The sequence below is a fragment of the Conger conger genome, chromosome 15 (assembly GCF_963514075.1).
Source record: "Conger conger chromosome 15, fConCon1.1, whole genome shotgun sequence".
Lineage (NCBI taxonomy): Eukaryota > Metazoa > Chordata > Actinopteri > Anguilliformes > Congridae > Conger > Conger conger.
In genome coordinates, this window is record NC_083774.1 from 34,467,168 (window position 1) to 34,487,313 (window position 20,146).

The following is a 20,146-nucleotide window of genomic DNA, read 5'->3' on the forward strand; positions in this document are numbered from 1 at the left end:
GTCACTTGTTTATATTGATTTTATTTACACTGACTGAGCACTATATTACGAACACCTGTACACAATTATTAATGCGATTATCTAATCAGCCAAGAGATAGCATGTATGTGCAGGTGACAGATTTGCATACATTGCATGAAGCAATCATGCCAACATGGAACAAAATCTCAAAGGAATGTTTTCAACATTTTGTGGAATCCATGAGAGCAAAGGGAGGCCCTACCCACTATTAGTATCGAGAACTCCTCTGTGAGTGCACATTGTGTATGCAAATTGTGGCTGTGTTTCAGTTGATTTACACGGTAGGTCAGAATGTATTGGAATACATGTTCGCACAAATGCAAGTACTATCTCACTGACTAGTACACTGTTTGACTGCCATTCTGCTTATACTAGTTCAGCTAATGAGAGCTACAGAAAGCAGACATGTTGTCGAGGTTGTGTGCTGCACTGGAACAAAAGAGAAGCCATCCAAGTTTTAATATTTATTTTCATTTGATATTGTATGCATACAAAGTTCCTAGAAAGCTACAAAATATCTACCACTTTATCAAGAAGGCATCAAAATGTTACAGAGCAGACGAGACCGTTTGCAGTAAAGAACACACATGCGCACACACAAACACATATGTGCACGCACGCACACACACGCACACGTGTAGCCAGTTTCCTCCGTTCTCCCGTCTCTCCCCTTTATAAAGGTTTCACATGTTTGTACCAAGAAAAGCCAGGATACATCATTTTCTTTATACAAAGCACCTTTTAAAAAATCTCTGCACGCACACCCAATCCTTTCCCCTCCCTCCCATACTATATGAACTAAATAAAAGTTCACTTTAACGCCAATCATTTAAAATGGTTATGAACAGAAAGGTACCAGTACCGACACAGAGACAAAACACAAAACGAGTAAGAACTAGAGCTAAACTGCTGATATGTTTGCGTCAAAACTCCTTTTATCACACCATTGTTAACCATCCAGGTCATTAAAATGTTTTCCTGACATTCAGACCTTGTTTCAAGTTAACAAAGTGATCTTGAATCCCAATTGAAACTAGAGGTATTGGAAAAGGGATCGAGGTGGCAAAAGTACCAGCAGTGCAGTGGTAACAGAGACCATTGACTGGGGTTTGAATATAAAGACGTCACAAAACCATTGTATACGCGTTGCACAATAAAAAAACAGGAACTGAGTTCATCTCATCGTTATTCAGAAACGCGAACAAGTACACAGGGCGAAATAGCAATAAAGACCCCATCCATCCCCCCACAAAAAAACAGGTTAAACAACAAAAGCTATTGTTGTTTAACACCAATCATTGTTTCATTGTTGAATCATACCAACTATTTAGCATTCATTACTTACATCTACTTTTATTTATTCAAGAAGTGGTGTTATAAAGCTGTTAAAAAGATTGTTGTGAACCCATTTAAATAATCAGGACTGGCAATTTTCAACAGTGCTGGTCGGTGGTGTTCCACAAGAAGGGAAAGTAAAGACTATCTATTCTGGCACTGTGGAGAATTAAGGGCTTTCCTTCTAAAGTGACGTACTAACCGATTTGCTCGGGTGAATGGGCGCTATGAGTCCGGCCACTGCTATGTCTAACATACAGGTCACCTGGGGTTCCACACCCTGCTGAAAAAACAGGTAGGTTTTGAAACCGCTGATAGCTGGTTCACCAAATAATACCAGCTCCCAGTTCAACAGAGTTTAGCTCGGGGGTACACAGCAAGGGCAAATCCGTTTAGGATTTTAATAAATTATTTAATTAGCTAAATAATGTCTTAACCAGACATTTGTATACGCAAATCCTTAAGATTTTTCTGTGCTCAAGTACAGGAGTGAACCAACATCACTTATCGATCGGTCAAAAAAATGAATTAATATAATTGGGTTGGAACAAAAACCAGCTCACAGACCGGCCCTCAAGAACTGGAGTTGTGCACCCCTGGTTTAGCTGGTTGACCAGTTCAGACAAGCTCCCAGCTAGACCAGCTTGAAAATTGAGCTGGTCAAGCTGGCATAGCTGGATTTTACAGAGGGGCAGGCGTGTTCTTAAGCCCCCCTTCAAAGCTCAACATGACATAGAACCTCACATTCTTAAGCAGAATATTACAAAACACTTTTGTATAAATAGGAACATTCGTGGGGACCCACACTGACAGTGCACAGTGACTGATCACACGCCCGATCGGCTATCAAACACATATGGCCAAGATTTACATCCAAGGGTCTTTTCTAGCTTGCCCACTCCTCACCTCACCCCTCTTGATATAGAAGGACAAGTAGAAGCCAAATATTAATACTGATTAATGCAAACAGTTATAGTCACATTGACAGTTGATTAGCTTTCAACTGCGTGAGTAAGAAAATGACCACTGCTGGAAAAAATCTCATACTTAAGAGTATTCCCTTCATGGGAGTCAACATTACACAAATGAACACAAAGGCGCTCTTTAAATATATTGTGCACCATTTTTCTTAGTGTTACCAAATTCTGTCCTGTTAAAATCTTAATCTTCTATATTTCTGTCAAAAATGTTCTGTGCCTCATCCATCTATTACAAAAAATTAAAAAAGGCATTGTGGTGATCCGTTTTCTCACTTGTTAATATATCTTTTTTTGGTTTTGCTAATGTTTATAATTCTCAACACGTTGTCTTTTCTAAGCTGGAAATTCCAAACCAAAGGCACTTTCATGCTACAGTGCAGGGAAATGATTAGAGATCAGATATATCTCTATAATTTTCTGTTGTTTTTGGTCTTTCAGACAAAGGCAGTTATTTTAGTTCTGTATATATTGTTTTGCTAAGAAACGTAAATTAAAAATGTGTATATATATATATATATATATATATATATATATATATATATATATATATATAAATAGAACTTGAAAGCAATTGCTTAATTAATCTCTCATCACAGTTACTTCTTGATATGGCGCAATGAATGTTGGCGTCAATGCAAAATATATGGGCAGGTCATTTGTTCACAAAATGGCTGATCTGTTACTGAATCAAAATGGACATGTCCTCACAAGTTAACGACGGTAAGTGTTACAACCATAGACTGTATAAACAACATACACTAAGGCACTGTATACAGATACGCTTTGGCTGTTCTGTAAAATCCCTATCATGTGTGACGTTAACAAATGGGTCTTCCAGCTTAGGAAAGAGATCACAGCTTTAGTGGCATCTTTTGGAATTCACACCACATTTAATTAAGGCTCGGAGTTGTAGAAAACGAATAGTGTAGGCCACAGATTTATAGGACTACTGTATGTAAAGGCAGCGGCTGACTGAAAACGGATAGGATTAATAATCATAAAAAAAATATTTCAATGGCCAAAGGAAAAAAATAAAATCAAACTTTTTTATATATATATATATATATATATATATATATATATCAAGAACTAGGCACCATAGCAAAGTAAATGCCACTGAAAACTAAATGTCACCTGGTTTCCCAGCGTTTTACATTTTACATTTTCATAGACTCGATCCTGTGTTTCTTAGCACACAGTGATAATTTTTCGTAATCTAAAGTTAAAGGCAGTGTGTCAGGCAGCCTGAATAAGGCCCGTCTTACCAGAACAAGCAAGTGCTTCGGACAAAGTGACAATTCAAAACCGTAGTGCTTTCCATTTCTGACAGAATGACTTTGCGATTCCAAAGATTCAGTTTGTTCTCCTTCCAGGAGGAGGGAAAACATGCGCAGCTCAGGAGAATCTCAATGAGTCCAACTCTTATAAGATTATTGCGGTATGAGAGTGGTCCAGGCCAGTCTCTGGACAATGGCTGATAAATACATGCTTTGTGTAATTACAGTGCAATCTTGGGCAGCTGCTTGGTCACTGCTTCAGATATACGCTGGAGTTTCTCGATTCTCTGACAGCTGCGAATGTTTTTCTCCGGTAGTGTCCTTGTACTTAACAATAAACAATAAACCAGAATCTTTCATCTTCTAAATAGTTTTCATTTGTAAATGTACTTACCCCAAAAAAAGAAAAAAGATATACTTCAAAACACATTCTTTGGAAAATATGCGTATGTGTCTATGTGTATACACGTACGGTATACACTCACAAAACCGCACATAAACACACACACATACACACACACACACACTATGTAGTTTACATAACTCACAAAACCAAGGCTACTGTCTGTTTTTTTGTTTGTTTTTTTTCTCAATGGACCTCACAGGACGAAAAACAGAAAAGAAAAAGAAACCTGCTAACAAAACACAACCCAACCCAACAGATAATTCTGTCTGGCGTTACACTGACACAATATATGTACTTTGTCCTACAGACAGATACAAACTAGTCATCCATTAAAATGAACTATTTTACGTATCAAAACATAATACAACTGTACCGCAATTCACAGCTGCAGTCATACACATACACGTTAAGAAAGACAAAAAAATAATAATAACAATAATAATAATTAATAATAATAATAATAATATAATAATAATAATAATAATAGGCTTCACCCAAATGTGACTAAAAGCAGTCTGGGTCTGATTTCAATTAGAGGCACAGCCACTTGTATTGAGGTTTTCAGTCTATGTCCGAGCGGCGTGGGGCATCTCAGTCCTTCACCAGCCGGTAGATGTGGTGCTCAGTCCTTCACCAGCCGGTAGATGTGGTGCTGGGCGCCGTGTTCGCTGTTGGACACCTCGAACACGCAGGCCATGCACAGCAGCGTCTCCTGCGTGTCTCTGTTTGTCACCACCTGGAAGGCAGGTCACCAAACGCAGCTATTATTATTATTATTATTATTATTATTATTATTATTATTAACCCATTATTTTGATAATTGAGATAGGAATCTCTTTTTCAAGTGAGACCTATATACATAGGTAAAAAAGCAGGTACAGGCAAATAGATGGACAGATACAGTTCAGGCAAACGGTACAAATAACAATAAACAGCAAACAATCAATCAAAGCATTTACATACAGAATTGAAAAAATCCAATCAGTATAAAAATCCTTACATTCCTTACGGTCAAGACTGAGAGGCAGCCAACAGCCCAGTGGCCAAGTCGCTCGACTGGAATCGAGAAGGTTGGTGTAACCGTTATAATAACGTTCCATGCAGCTGAGGGGCCCCATACAGGGCCCTGTGCAAGGCCCTTACCCCTTCTGCTCCCAAGCCCAATATGAAGCGGCCCCACCACAATCCCAAGGGGGTTTGGCTTTGGTTGAGAAAATTGAGAAAGTCGAGAACATTTTGTATTTTAATATGGGCTGGAAACAATAGTATAGCTGTCATTCTAACTGGTTGAAATAGTGCAAAATGGCACTCTTGGGACTGAAAGCCCTAACCCCACATTGCTCTGGGGGGGATTGGTCCTTGCTTAGTCAAATCAACTCCAAGTCGCTTTGGATAAAATAAAATTTTAAAAACCCTAAGTAAAGTAATGTAATGTAATGTAATGTAATGTAATGTAATGTAATGGCAGGTTTGCGGTCGGCCACTATAAACTCTCCTTCGTTGCTTCAGTCATTCGGGCACCGGAGGACACGTTCTCAGCTGCAGTGTGCTCATCCAGACTCATCTTAGCCACAACTCAGTCTCAACTTCCAATAACTTATCTGGTGTATTGGAACCGATAAAATCCTCTCAGAAAATGCAAGCACCACCCTCTGGTCCTCTTGGGTGGCTCAACTGCACCAGGCAAGATCAACTGAGCACAGAAAAGTATTTGAATCGAAAACAATAGCGCATTTGACTGCTATACTCTGGCACCACACATGCTACAGGGAACAGGAAGTGAGAGCGGAATATCTGACCAGTGAGATTAAAGGTAGTTTAGCCTAGCTGCAACCAAAGGATCCATTTGTTGCGTCTATACTTTCAGGAATTTACACAGAATGAAGCGTACAGCTTTGGCCAGGAGTCAGAGACTCAAAGCTATCTGGATGAAACGCAGGCAAGACACTACTGAACCGGCACAGGGATGCAGCGCTGGGTTCTGTTAGCTAAACCGAATGCTCACGAACGTTCGTTCCCCATCGCCTTATCGAAAACGGAATGGAAGTAGACCAGGAGCACAAAAAATGTAGAAAAATTGCCTTTTTCTTTTTTTAAGTTGCAGTTCTAAAAGAACATCATTTGAAATGCCACTACCCAACAAAGCATGTAGAGCAGTTGACACGTCTATTGTCTTTTGTTGTCCTTACTTGTGTTATTACGCTAGGCTGATACCGTCGCTACTTTTGTTTGGTTAGGTAAGCTGTTTATTGTTCATATATTTGCGTGGTGTGGTATAAATAAAAGAAATACATAAAAAAGAGTTTTTAGATAAAAATATAATCCATTAATCAAATAGGCCCTAGTCCTCATCTTTGTTGTACTGTTAGCACTTGAAATTGTACTTCCCTCTAGGGTATTTCAGCGCACTTATCCCTGGTTATGGGTATGCAATTTGTTGTACATCACTCTGGATAAGGGCGTCTGCCAAATGCCATTAAATGTAAGGTAATGAAATGCAACAAAAAACAAAACAAATAGGGTTGCTTTCTCACTATCATTGTTAAAAATGTATTTACTTTGGGTTAAATTAATATTTGAATCACAGTTCAGTTCAATAACATTCAGTTGCCCTGTCTCCCTCTAGTGGAGACGGTGAGGTATAACACCCTCACTGGGGCTTCCTCTGTATCGCTTTGTCAAGGTAGGACCTGGGGCTTGGCCTTGTGGGGGTGGGGTGGGGTGGGGTGGGGTGGGGGCTGGGAGTGGGGGTCGATGGACAGCCGTGCTTACCAGCAGGATGGTGAAGTTCTCCAGGACGCTGTTCATCATGTACTTTTCGGGCAGGTGTTTGAGCTTGTGGATGAAGTTGATCATGTACTCGCACATGGGCGATCGGCTTATCCTGTACACGAAGCGCCCATTCTCAAACCGCGCATACTCCGTCTGTGTGGGGGAGGGGGCCACAGATTAAAAAAACAAACAAACACCCATTTCAGCTCTTTACGTTAGATATCAGTATATAGTAGAATAGAGGGTAAAATAACTGTGTTCTTTCCAAAGGTAATTCAAGAATGGCAGTAGTATATATTTGCGTCTGTACAGGACAAAACATATGAAACAAATCTGACAAAAACAGGTATTTTATGGTAAAATGGCCACAAAGTCAAACATAAAAAACCATCGCTCCCACGCATAAAGTCGCAAATGCCAGGGGATTTCTACACAAACACCAGGGGATTTCCACACCATCGGATCTACACGAACACCAGGGGATTTCCACACCATCGGATCTACATAAACACCAGGGGATTTCTACACCACTGGATCTACACAAACACCAGGGGATTTCAACACCATCGGATCTACACAAACACCAGGGGATTTCTACACTACTGGATCTACACAAACACCAGGGGATTTCTACACCATCGGATCTACACAAACACCAGGGGATTTCTACACCACTGGATCTACACAAACACCGGGGGATTCGACAACACTGGATCTACACAAGCACCAGGGGATTTCTACACAAACACCAGGGGATTTCCACACCATCGGATCTACACAAACAGCAGGGGATTTCTACACCACTGGATCTACACAAACACCGGGGGATTTCTACACCATCGGATCTACACAAACACCAGGGGATTTCTACACCACTGGATCTACAAAAACACCAGGGGATTTCTACACAATCGGATCTACATAAACACCAGGGGATTTCTACACCACTGGATCTACACAAACACCAGGGGATTTCCACACCATCGGATCTACATAAACACCAGGGGATTTCTACACCACTGGATCTACACAAACACCAGGGGATTCTACAACACTGGATCTACACAAGCACCAGGGGATTTCTACAACACTGGATCTACACAAACACCAGGGGATTTCTACACCATCGGATCTACACAAACACCAGGGGATTTCTACACCACTGGATCTGCACAAACACCAGGGGATTTCTACACCACTGGATCTACACAAGCACCAGGGGATTTCTACACAAACACCAGGGGATTTCTACACAAACACCAGGGGATTTCCACACCATCGGATCTACACAAACACCAGGGGATTTCTACACCACTGGATCTACACAAACACCAGGGGATTTCTACACCATCGGATCTACACAAACACCAGGGGATTTCTACACCACTGGATCTACACAAACACCAGGGGATTTCTACACCATCGGATCTACACAAACACCAGGGGATTTCTACACCACTGGATCTGCACAAACACCAGGGGATTTCTACACAAACACCAGGGGATTTCTACACCACTGGATCTACACAAACACCAGGGGATTTCTACACCATCGGATCTACACAAACACCAGGGGATTTCTACACCACTGGATCTACACAAACACCAGGGGATTTCTACACCATCGGATCTACACAAACACCAGGGGATTCTACAACACTGGATCTACACAAGCACCAGGGGATTTCTACACAAACACCAGGGGATTTCCACACCATCGGATCTACACAAACACCAGGGGATTTCCACACCATCGGATCTACATAAACACCAGGGGATTTCTACACCACTGGATCTACACAAACACCAGGGGATTCTACAACACTGGATCTACACAAGCACCAGGGGATTTCTACAACACTGGATCTACACAAACACCAGGGGATTTCTACACCATCGGATCTACACAAACACCAGGGGATTTCTACACCACTGGATCTGCACAAACACCAGGGGATTTCTACACCACTGGATCTACACAAGCACCAGGGGATTTCTACACAAACACCAGGGGATTTCCACACCATCGGATCTACACAAACACCAGGGGATTTCTACACCATCGGATCTACACAAACACCACGGGATTTCTACACCACTGGATCTGCACAAACACCAGGGGATTTCTACACCACTGGATCTGCACAAACACCAGGGGATTCTACAACACTGGATCTACACAAGCACCAGGGGATTTCTACACCACTGGATCTGCACAAACACCAAGGGATTTCTACACCACTGGATCTGCACAAACACCAGGGGATTTCTACACCATCGGATCTACACAAACACCAGGGGATTTCTACACCACTGGATCTACACAAACACCAGGGGATTTCTACACCATCGGATCTACACAAGCACCAGGGGATTTCTACACAAACACCAGGGGATTTCCACACCATCAGATCTACACAAACACCAGGGGATTTCTACACCATCGGATCTACACAAACACCAGGGGATTTCTACACCACTGGATCTGCACAAACACCAGGGGATTTCTACACCACTGGATCGACACAAACACCAGGGGATTCTACACCACTGAATCTACACTAACACCAGGGGATTTCTACACCACTGGCTGGCCATTTTACAGAAGGTGCTGGGGCACTCACCTCCACCTTCTCCACCACCTGCTTGCCGAAGGAGCACACCTTGGTGGAGCAGGTGATGGTCATGTTCTCAGAGTTCTCGTACTGGCTGGTCACCCCGTAGAAGGCCCCGGCGTCGTCCTGGATGTTGCAGTTCAGGTCGGCCTGAGGACCCAGGACACAAAAGCGTCAAATGAGGTCAGGGTCTCATACCGTACATCCAAACAAAGTTAATGTGCCCATCCGTTCATTTGACTTTTCACCCCTATTTAGATTTCCTTCTTGAACGCGGATTGCAGACATGCTTCCCGGTTTTTTGATTCAAAACAGTTATGGTATTTCTGGTTTAACGGTAGATGCAAAAGGATTTTAAAAATGTCTTATTGGCGTAACTTAAGCAAAAATGCAGTATTTTGCTTCAAAACATATTTAAACAACTGTCTGGTGAATATTGACTGGCATAATGTGATACAGGCTACACCAACCAAATACAAAAATAGTTAAAATATTTGGCCATTGCCACAGATGTTAGCTTTAAAAAAGCATGAATTCAGGCTTTCTTGGATTAACCATGTTCCTTTTTAGATTGGGGTTGTTTTATTGGACTTCATCTGGTGAACAAATACAGGGTTTCTCAGTGCCACCATTGTTGCACAGTTCAGCCAGTTAACAAGCAACCCCAGCACGGCCTCATCTGGAACTACTGTTAAACACTTGGACAACAGAGTCTTTTCTTGGAGCATGAAGGCAACGAAATATACAAATATTTTCATGTTGTTATATTTGCATAAGCTAAGTACAATATAGGCACTCTGCACTGTACCCATGTAGGGCAGAGCTAGCGAGAGTCTTGGGCTCATAGTGGCATGCTTTATGAGAATTCACACAGTAGCATCCACAATGAAACTGAGTGCTGTATTCATTTTGGACAGGGTTATGGACCTAGGTATTTTAAGACCCTATGCTGATGAAATAATAATTCCCACTTGGAAATGATGCAGAAGTGAGTTGAGTAAAAACCCTTGACTAGCAGTAAAATTTATGTTTATGTTATGATTCACAGCTATGCACAATTTAGCCATTTGGATAAATTTAGAGACACAAAGGGACACTAGGATACACTGCTTAGATCTTTAGTAGATCTTTCGTAGTTCTGCCTATCACCCTCAGATTGGTTGCCCATTTTACATTTGTAATTCTTAGTATTTTTGCCTTTCCGCCTACTTTGGTGTGTGTTTGTAAGACTGTGATGCTCACCTGTGAAGATATAAAGCCCCAAAATAGAACACTGCAGAAATGGGTGAGGGTTGCCAGATTGGGAATCTGTGAGATGAGGTTAAATAATATGGATTTTTCTGGCAACTTTAAACCAAAGGGCATACAATCACTTATGATTTCACCAAGGTGTGAACAAACTGACATTATCCAATATGTATTCAGCTCCCTCTGGTGGTGGCTCTGGAAACCTGCCCAGCAAGGCGTAAAACACACTAAAACTACCTCTGGCCTCGTGCGCTAAAACAACCGTTTGAAAAACCGAGAGAAGAGACGAGTAAGCCCTCTGCCCCACCTCATCGTAGTACCGCTGTGTTTGCTCAAGCTCAATCTCCCCTTAACTTAACTTAACTCCAGTGTTAAGAGATGCTCAACGCTCCTTTTAAAGCGGCAAAGGTCCTACACAGGTATCGCCGACCGCCATTAAATTCCCCGCAGTACGATAATGAAGCCTCCATTAGGCGGTAACCTTTACATTTCTTATGCCCACCTTAACGGGAAAGTGAAAATAGCCGCAGGAATAACAAGGTCTTAAAGCTGAATTTCAATAACAATTTACAAACAAGCAAGAAGAAACGGCTGCTTGTCCAACAAAGGCCGAACAAAGGCCGATCCTTGACCGCGAACGCAGGGATAGTTATCGGTATAAAAACCGGCGAACGTGTGTTTACGTGTTCACCCGCTCCAGGAGGGAACGCGTTTAGAACGTGCGTGTTCACCCGCTCCAGGAGGGAACGCGTTTAGAACGTGCGTGTTCACCCGCTCCAGGAGGGAACGCGTTTAGAACGTGCGTGTTCACCCGCTCCAGGAGGGAACGCGTTTAGAACGTGCGTGTTTACCCGCTCCAGGTGACGCGCGGCTTTATTCCCGGACGGTATTGGGGAGGACGGCGTTGTGCGGGGGGGCTTGCATTTGAAATTCAGATCGGCGCCGGAGGTTTTCAAAAGAGTCGTGGAGAAGACCGAGGCGTCACTCTGCTGTTTGGAAATATTAAACTAAATCAGCGGCGGCCTTTGATCGCGCCCCCTCCCCCCCCGCTCTGCCGCGCTAAATAAAACAACAGGCACTTCACGGCTACGCCACGGCGTGGCTTTCCTCGCTCCGCGGCGGATAATGCGCCGTCTCTGGATTTCTATACAATGCGCTCCAGAAGGGTTCAGCGGTCCGCAGGTTCACGGCGTATGGGATGAAAGGATTTACACTAATAAATAATGTTAATACATATTTATGTGCTCCCGCCTGCAAGCGTCTCCTTTGACACAGATATCATTTTTAATTAACCCCGCCGTGACTCCGCACCGGCGTGACAGTCCGCACCTTTACGGCTCTGCTTTTCATCACCTGCTTCTTGCCGTTTTTGCGCCGGGTAATAGATGTGACCGAGGGTGCTTGTGAAAGATTGCTACTCTGAGCGATCTTAATAAAATGCCAGTGTAATGCTTCACTGGATGCCTGAAGAGAAGGCATGCCAAATAATTGTTATTCGAACTAGAAAGAACAGCCAGTGAACTCGCACGCGCGCACGCACGCACGCACGCACGCACGCACAAACACACACACACACACACGACACACACGACACACACGACACACGCATTCACAATGCGATCTCAATGATTCACATGTAAATAACTATAGTAATAACTATCAACAATAGTTGAAATGTTTTGAAGCTGGATTGGGAGAACACAGCGCACTTCAATCAACAGAGGGCAATAGGCGACACCCCTCTATCCCACAATCCCTAGCACCTGCCAGACAGCAGGCAGGTGTTCAAACAAAGACTCGCACTGCTGTAGTGTAGAGAGGCCTGGCCATGACACACCGCACAAACGTCCGCGCACACACAAACACGCACACACACGATACACACCACTTTTCTTTTTTTCACCACAACTTACCACAAACGCATACACACACACCTACCCCCATACACACAAGACACCTGAATCTGCATCTATACAGAAACTTACTTACATAGTCTTAACTTAACTAAGACTTAACTAGTCTTACATTATTATAATATTTATACGCCCGCACTGGTTTTTCAGCGGCGCATTAGAGAGCCTGATTTGATTCATGAAAAACCATAAGCACAGACAATGCCCAATGTTCACACACATACACACACAGTCCAATGTCAACACAGACCCTTCTGTTATATAAAAAATTATATTTCACCACTCAAGCAACGTGACTAACTGACACACCAAACTCCCCATGTACCAAGTACACACACTCACAAGGACACCACGGGAGCGTGCACACATGCACGCACACAAGTACACACACACACACACACACACACACACACACACACACACACACACACACACACACACACACACACACACACACACACACACACACACACACACACACACACACACACACACACACACACACACACACACACACACACCCTGGGAGCGCACACTCACCCAGAACTTCACGAGGAAGAAGGAGTTCTGCGGCCCTTTGCCAAACAGTTCCTTCAGCCCCCCTTTTTTCTCGGGGAACTTGTCGTAAATCTGACGGATGTCCACCGACTCCAGCAGGGCATCGTTGTAGGAGTGATTCGTCTGGCCGATGTGCACAAAGAGATGCTTGTTGTACTGCGGGGGGAGAGGAAGTCGCTTTAGGACCGTGCTTCTACATCACGCTGCTGTTATCACTACAAGGGCAGCGGTCAAAAACGGTCATTTTATAGACTGGGATAGATTATAGACTATGGATAGGTTATGGACCATGGGTAGGTTATGGACCATGGGTAGGTTATGGACCATGGATAGGTTATGGACCATGGATAGGTTATGGACAATGGATAGATTATAGACCATGGGTAGGTTATGGACCATGGGTAGGTTATGGACCATGGGTAGGTTATACACCATGGATAAGTTATGGACCATGGGTAGGTTATGGACCATGGGTAGGTTATGGACCATGGATAGGTTATACACTATGATGGCTAAAGCAGATTCAAGAGTTTTGAGGTTGAGGTTGTGTACATTTATATGTAAGACTAACCTCCACAGGACACAGGACTGTCTTTGTACCAGACCTGGGTAATTGTTCTACATTGAAATACTTTTCTGCGCTCGACAGATCTTGCCTGGTGCAGTTGAGCAAACTAAGAGTACCAGAAGGTGAGGTCTGCACTTTTTGAGAGTATTTCATAGGTTTCAATGCACCAGACAAGATCAGTAAGGCATAGAAAAGTATTTGAATCCAAGACAATTACAGTTGTGTTCAAATAAATAGCAGGGCATTAAAAAAAGAAGTGAATAAAGCGCAAATATTTTTTAATCGCTTTTAGTTCCATATTTCAAATGTAGTGGAAACATTACACATTCAATTCCAAATCAAAGCATTAACACATTTTATCAAGTCTGCGTTTGTCTTTTACAAGAAGCAAAGAAAAGGAATATTAATCTGTTTAAAAAATGTCAGTGTCGATATTTTTCTCTTCAAACTCAAACATTACTGTATAAACTGAAGAAATTTTTCAAGATTTAACTTCACTTTAAATTACTGAACTAATATTTAGTTGCATAACCATTGTTTTTGATAACTGCTGCACATCTGTGTTGCATCGAGTCAACCAACTTCTGGCACCTAAAAACAGGTATTTCAGCCCATGATGACTACATTCCACGGTTCCTGTGAATTTTTTGGGTTTTGCTTCAGAAACTGCATTTTTAATGTCACCCCACAAGTTTTCAATGGGGTTGGGGTCGAGGGATTGAGCTGGCCACTCCATTACTTCAATCCTTTTTGTCTGGAACCAAGATGTTGCTCACTTACTCATGTGTTTGGGGTCATTGTCTTGTTGAAACACCCATTTCAGGGGCATTTCCTCTTCGGCATACGGCGACATAATCTTTTCAAGTATTTTGATGTATTCAAACTGATCCATGATCAGTTGGGTGTACGAACCCAACACCGTAGTATGAAAAACATCCCCATAACATGATTTTTGCGCCACCATGCTTCTCTGTCTTCACAGTGTACTGTGGCTTGAATTCAGTGCCCAGGGGTCGTCTGACATACTGTCGACGACCACTAGTCCCGAAAAGTACAATTTTACTCTCATCAGACCACAGAATGTTAGGCTATTTCTCTTTGGGCCAATCGATGTGTTCCTTGGCAAATTTTAACCGATTCTGCACATGCCCTTTTTTCAACAATGGTGCTTTACGAGGCTTCTTGCTGATGCACTATATTGCCAAAAGTATTCGCTCGTCTGCCCTCACACGCATATGAACGTGAGTGGCATCCCATTCTTAAACCATAGGATTTAATATGATGCCGGCCCACCCTTTGCAGCTATAACAGCTTCAACTCTTCTAGGAAGGCTTTCCACAAGGTTTAGGAGTGTGTTTATGGGAATTTTTGACCATTCTTCCAGAAGTGCATTTGTGAGGTCAGGCACTGATGTTGGACGAGAAGGCCTGGCTTGCAGTCTCCGCTCTAATTCATCCCAAAGGTGTTCTATTGGGTTGAGGTGAGGACTCTGTGCAGGCCAGTCAAGTTCTTCCACACCAAACTCGCTCATCCATGCCTTTATGGCCCTTGCTTTGTGCACTGGTGCTCAGTCATGTTGGAACAGGAAGGGGCCACCTCCAAACTGTTCCCACAAAGTTGGGAGCATGAAATTGTCCAAAATGTCTTACTATGCTGAAGCATTAAGAGTTCCTTTCACTGGAACTAAGGGGCTGAGCCCAACTCCCGAAAAACAACCCGCACCATAATCCCCCCTCCACCAAACTTTATACTTGTCACAATGCAGTCAGACAAGTACCGTTCTCCTGGCAACCGCCAAACCCAGACTCGTCGATCAGATTTCCAGACGGAGAAGCGTGATTCGTCACTCCAGAGAACACGTCTCCACTGCTCTAGAGTCCAGCGGCGGCGTGCTTTACACCACTGCATCCGACGCTTTGCATTGCGCTTGGTGATGTAAGGCTTGGATGCAGCTGCTCGGCCATGGAAACCCATTCCATGAAGCTCTCTACGCACTGTTCTTGAGCTAATCTGAAGATCACATGAAGTTTGGAGGTCTGTAGCTATTGACTGCAGAAAGTTGGCGACCTCTGCGCACTATGCGCCTCAGCATCCGCTGACCCCGCTCTGTGATTTCACGTGGCCTACCACTCCGTGGCTGCGTTGCTGTCGTTCCCAATAATTTCCACTTTGTTATAGTACCACTAACAGTTTTTTTTTTTTAAAGATATTTTTTAGGCCTTTTTTTTCAGCTTTATTGGACAGTATATAGTATAGAGAGACAGGAAGAATGGGAGCGAGAGAGAGGGGAAGACATGCGACAAATGTCGGACGGTCGGATTCGAACCGCCGACGTCGCGGCTCGCAATGAGCATGCGGTCAGTGCTCTACAGGCTGCGCCACCAAGACACCCCTAGTACCACTAACAGTTGATTGTGGAATATTTAGTAGTGAGGAAATTTCACGACTGGACTTATTGCACAGGTGGAATCCTATCACGGTACCGTGCTGGAATTCACTGAGCTCCTGAGAGCAACCCATTCTTTCACAAATGTTTGTAGAAGTAGTCTGCATGCCTAGGTGCTACAAGTAAATGATTTGCCATGCAGAAATATCACTACTACTAATAACAGTGATTCATCAGGTTACTGATGTTGTACTGCTATTTCTTTTTCGACTGTATATATTTGACCCAAGTCTGCTTAGTACAGCATTATTAGTAATTTTAGAAGGGGGTTGTGAAGCGGAACTCCAGGACCCTGGGTAAATACCTAAGCTGGCAACGTGTTTATCCCCCAGTCTAACTGGATTAGCCACTGCTGCAACCTCAGCTGAAGTGAGGAACATTCTGCTGCAAATGGGCCAGGTGGGCCCTGCACACTGGTCATGCTTGATGCAAGTTCCCTCTTCATAAGGTTTGTTAGATGAAAGGTGCTATATTCATTAAGTATTCATTACTATTCCTTTGTGTTAACCAACGAATAGTATCCAAAACAGATTAAACTAAAATGGGAAAGTGCTTTAGTAAGTATGTCTGCGTGTGTATGTATGCATGTATTCATCTATGTATGTACAGTGCAGTCTAAGTATTTGGACAGTGACACATTTGAGATGTTTTTGCTGTGTACTCCAGCAAACAAACAGCTGAAATAAAACAATCGCTACGCGGTTAAAGTGCAGACTTTTTAACAGGGTTTTAACATCCATAATGGGTGAACCGGAAAAGGAATTATAGCCCTTTTTATACATAGCCCACCCCCCCAATTTTAGTGTAACAACTGGACAAATGAACACAAATTGAAATGATGTCATCACATTCAATGTTTCATTGCAAATCATTTGCAATCATTGACTGTCTGAAGTCACCAGATGCTGGCTATCTTCCCTGTTGATCCTCTGCCAGCTCTCATCACAGTTTTGATGCATTTGCTTGGGTCTGAACAGACAAGATGTTTCTGTATACTTTGGCATTCATCCTGCTGTGACATCATCAATGAACATGAGACAGGCCCAGTGACAGACAGACATGCCCAAGGCATAACACTACCTCCACCATGCTTCACGGGGGGGGGGGGGGGGTACTTTGGATCATGAGCTGTTCCTTTTTTTCTCCACACTGTCTGTCCCTCTGGTACAGGTTGATCTTTGCCTCATCTATCCTTAACTCTACAGGCTCTTTAATGGAGTTTTTAACCCTCCAAGGTTACGCTGGTGTAGACTTCTTTAGATGGTCGTCTATGACACATCTACGCCTACATCCTGGAGAGTGCTCTTGATCTGTTGGACAGCAACAAAGGGATTTTTTTTATTCACCATTCAAGGGATTCTTGTTACCCACTACACTAGTCTTCTGTGGTTTACCATCGCTGAGTTTACCTGTGCGTTCTTGCTTCTTAATAATGTATCAAACAGTCAATTTTGACCCACCCAATTTTTTTACTATGTCTCTGATTTATTCTGTTATTTTCAGCCAATGATGGCCTGCTGGCATTGACACTTTTTTGGTCCTCATGTTGAGAGACAACAACAGACTCCAAATGCAGGTGCCATTCCTAGAATCAACTCTAGACCTTTTGCAAGCTCTTTTATGCATTAACTAACAATGAAACTAGACACAAGAAACATTTGAGCAGCCAATTGTCCAATTACTTTTGGTCCCCTAAAATTGAAGGGACTATGTATAATAAAGGCTGTACAGGTTCACCTAATATGGATGTAAACCCCTCATATTAAAGCTGAAAGTCTGATTTAAAGTGTTTGCTGAAGTACACAGCAAAAACAAAAAAAGTGTCACTGTCCAAATACTGCACTATATGTACATATGCATGTGTGCATGTATGTGGGCCATTACATGAGGATTGCACCATAGCACTGATTTATTTTCTGTGAGTTGGAAGACAATGATGAGATATAAAATTCCTGACAATTTGAGCTTCATACTCCATTTAGTTTTACTTGAGAAAGTGAGATTGCCAGGTGTCAAATGCAGGTCCATATTTTCGAAAAGCTCTAAATCTTTGTAAATTTGTACACAGGGATAATTCTTTATGTAGAATCCATATCATGTACCCCCAAAAACATGTACACTACCGTTCAAAAGTTAGGAATCACCTTGATATGCTTTTTCCGATTTTCTCTGTTTGTACAGGGCGGCCTGTAGCGTAGTGGTTAAGGTAAATGACTGGGACACGCAAGGTCGGTGGTTCTAATCCCGGTGTAGCCACAATAAGAGCCGCACAGCCGTTGGGCCCTTGAGCAAGGCCCTTAACCCTGCATTGCTCCAGGGGAGGATTGTCTCCTGCTTAGTCTAATCAACTGTACGTCGCTCTGGATAAGAGCGTCTGCCAAATGCCAATAATGTAATGTAATGTAATGTTGTAATCAAACAATTCATATGTGATCAAATCTCAGACTCAGAGCTTTTATTAAAGGGTATTACATTCTGGTTTCACCGTGTGACAATTACAGAACTTTTATATGCAGTCCCGCATTTCAATGTTTGAGGCGAATTAACATAATGCCAAAAAAAAAGTCATGTTTTGTATTTGGTTGCATATCCTTTGCATGCCATGACTTCCTGATGTCTGACCTATCAACATCACCAGAGTTGATCGGGATATCTTATTTTCAGGTTTTCCTACAAGAGATACTAAAACTCTTTGCATTTGAATGGATCTCAATGGGACCTGAGCAGTGGGACTAGATTTGGCTGTAAATTATGCTGATACAGTATGGAACACATTTGTGGCTAAATGGTTTTAAGTCATCAAGGGTCCTAGGTATCAAATGACCCTCAAACCATCATACAGCTGCAAGATGTACAGTAGACAGAATAGTTTCTCCTGACTAATTTTCCTGTTGAAAAAATATTCAGGAGAAACAATTCTTGTAGTATCTACTGCATATCTGGGGTAGTATCTACTGCATATCTGGGGTAGTATCTACTGCATATCTGGGGCAGCATGAGTCTCATTTCATACCTTGGACCCTTGATGACTTAAAACCCATAGAGATCCATTCAAATACAAATAGCTTTAGTATTTACAAACCATGCCTTCGGGTCCTCTTGGATGGCTAATTTGCAACAGACAAGATTTAGAGCACTGAAAACTATTTGAATCCAAAACAATCACACATTTGACCCAGGTCTGCCTGGATGGCTACGGTCCATGACTGGGATCCAGAAGGTTGGTGGTTTGAGGTGTAGCCATGCAGCTGTTCCTTGAGCAAGGCCCAACATTGCTCCAGAGGGAATCATCCCCTGCTCAGTCTAATCAAATGTAAGTCGCCTTGGAAGCGTCAGCTAAATAACTGTAACGTAATGTCATGGGGGGACTACTGTACTCACAGAGTCCGGGTCTCGTTGCTGCTCCAGGAAGGCGGAGAACTCCACAAGTCGCAGTTTCGACGTTCCGATGGAGCGGCCCTGCCAGGCTGGAACAGTGGGTGCTGGAGCTGTCGGGGGCTCATACCCTGTGGGCCCCACCCCCACAAAAAACATGCTCCAATCAGCCCACACCCCACAAAAAACATGCTCCAATCAGCCCACCCCCCACAAAAAACATGCTCCAATCTGCCCATCCCCCACAAAAAACATCCTCCAATTCGCCCACCCCCGACAAAAAACATCCTCCAATCTGCCCACCCCCCACAAAAAACATCCTCCAATTCGCCCACCCCGACAAAAAACATCCTCCAATCAGCCCACCTCCCACAAAAAACATGCTCCAATCAGCCCACCCCCCACAAAAAACATCCTCCAATTCGCCCACCCCCGACAAAAAACATCCTCCAATCTGCCCACCCCCCACAAAAAACATCCTCCAATCCACCCCCCCCCACAAAAAACATCCTCCAATCTGCCCACCCCCCACAAAAAACATCCTCCAATCTGCCCACCCCCCACAAAAAACATCCTCCAATCCGCCCACCCCCCACAAAAAACATCCTCCAATCAGCCGACCCCCCACAAAA

General features: G+C 43.1%; 1 protein-coding gene across 5 annotated transcripts in view; it reads right to left on the reverse strand.

Moving 5' to 3' along the window:
- Positions 1-472: 472 nt before the first annotated feature.
- Positions 473-20,146, reverse strand: part of LOC133111697 (transcriptional enhancer factor TEF-1) — a 92,856-nt gene continuing 73,182 nt past the window's right edge. For all 5 annotated transcript variants that reach the window (XM_061222239.1, XM_061222237.1, XM_061222236.1 and 2 more), the window contains 5 exons: positions 19,521-19,645; positions 13,108-13,281; positions 9,416-9,556; positions 6,792-6,944; positions 473-4,755 (listed from right to left, as the gene is read on the reverse strand). In XM_061222239.1, coding sequence (XP_061078223.1) covers positions 4,642-4,755; positions 6,792-6,944; positions 9,416-9,556; positions 13,108-13,281; positions 19,521-19,645 — 707 coding nt within the window. In that variant the 3' untranslated portion in view covers positions 473-4,641. The remainder of the gene's footprint in view (positions 4,756-6,791; positions 6,945-9,415; positions 9,557-13,107; positions 13,282-19,520; positions 19,646-20,146) is intronic.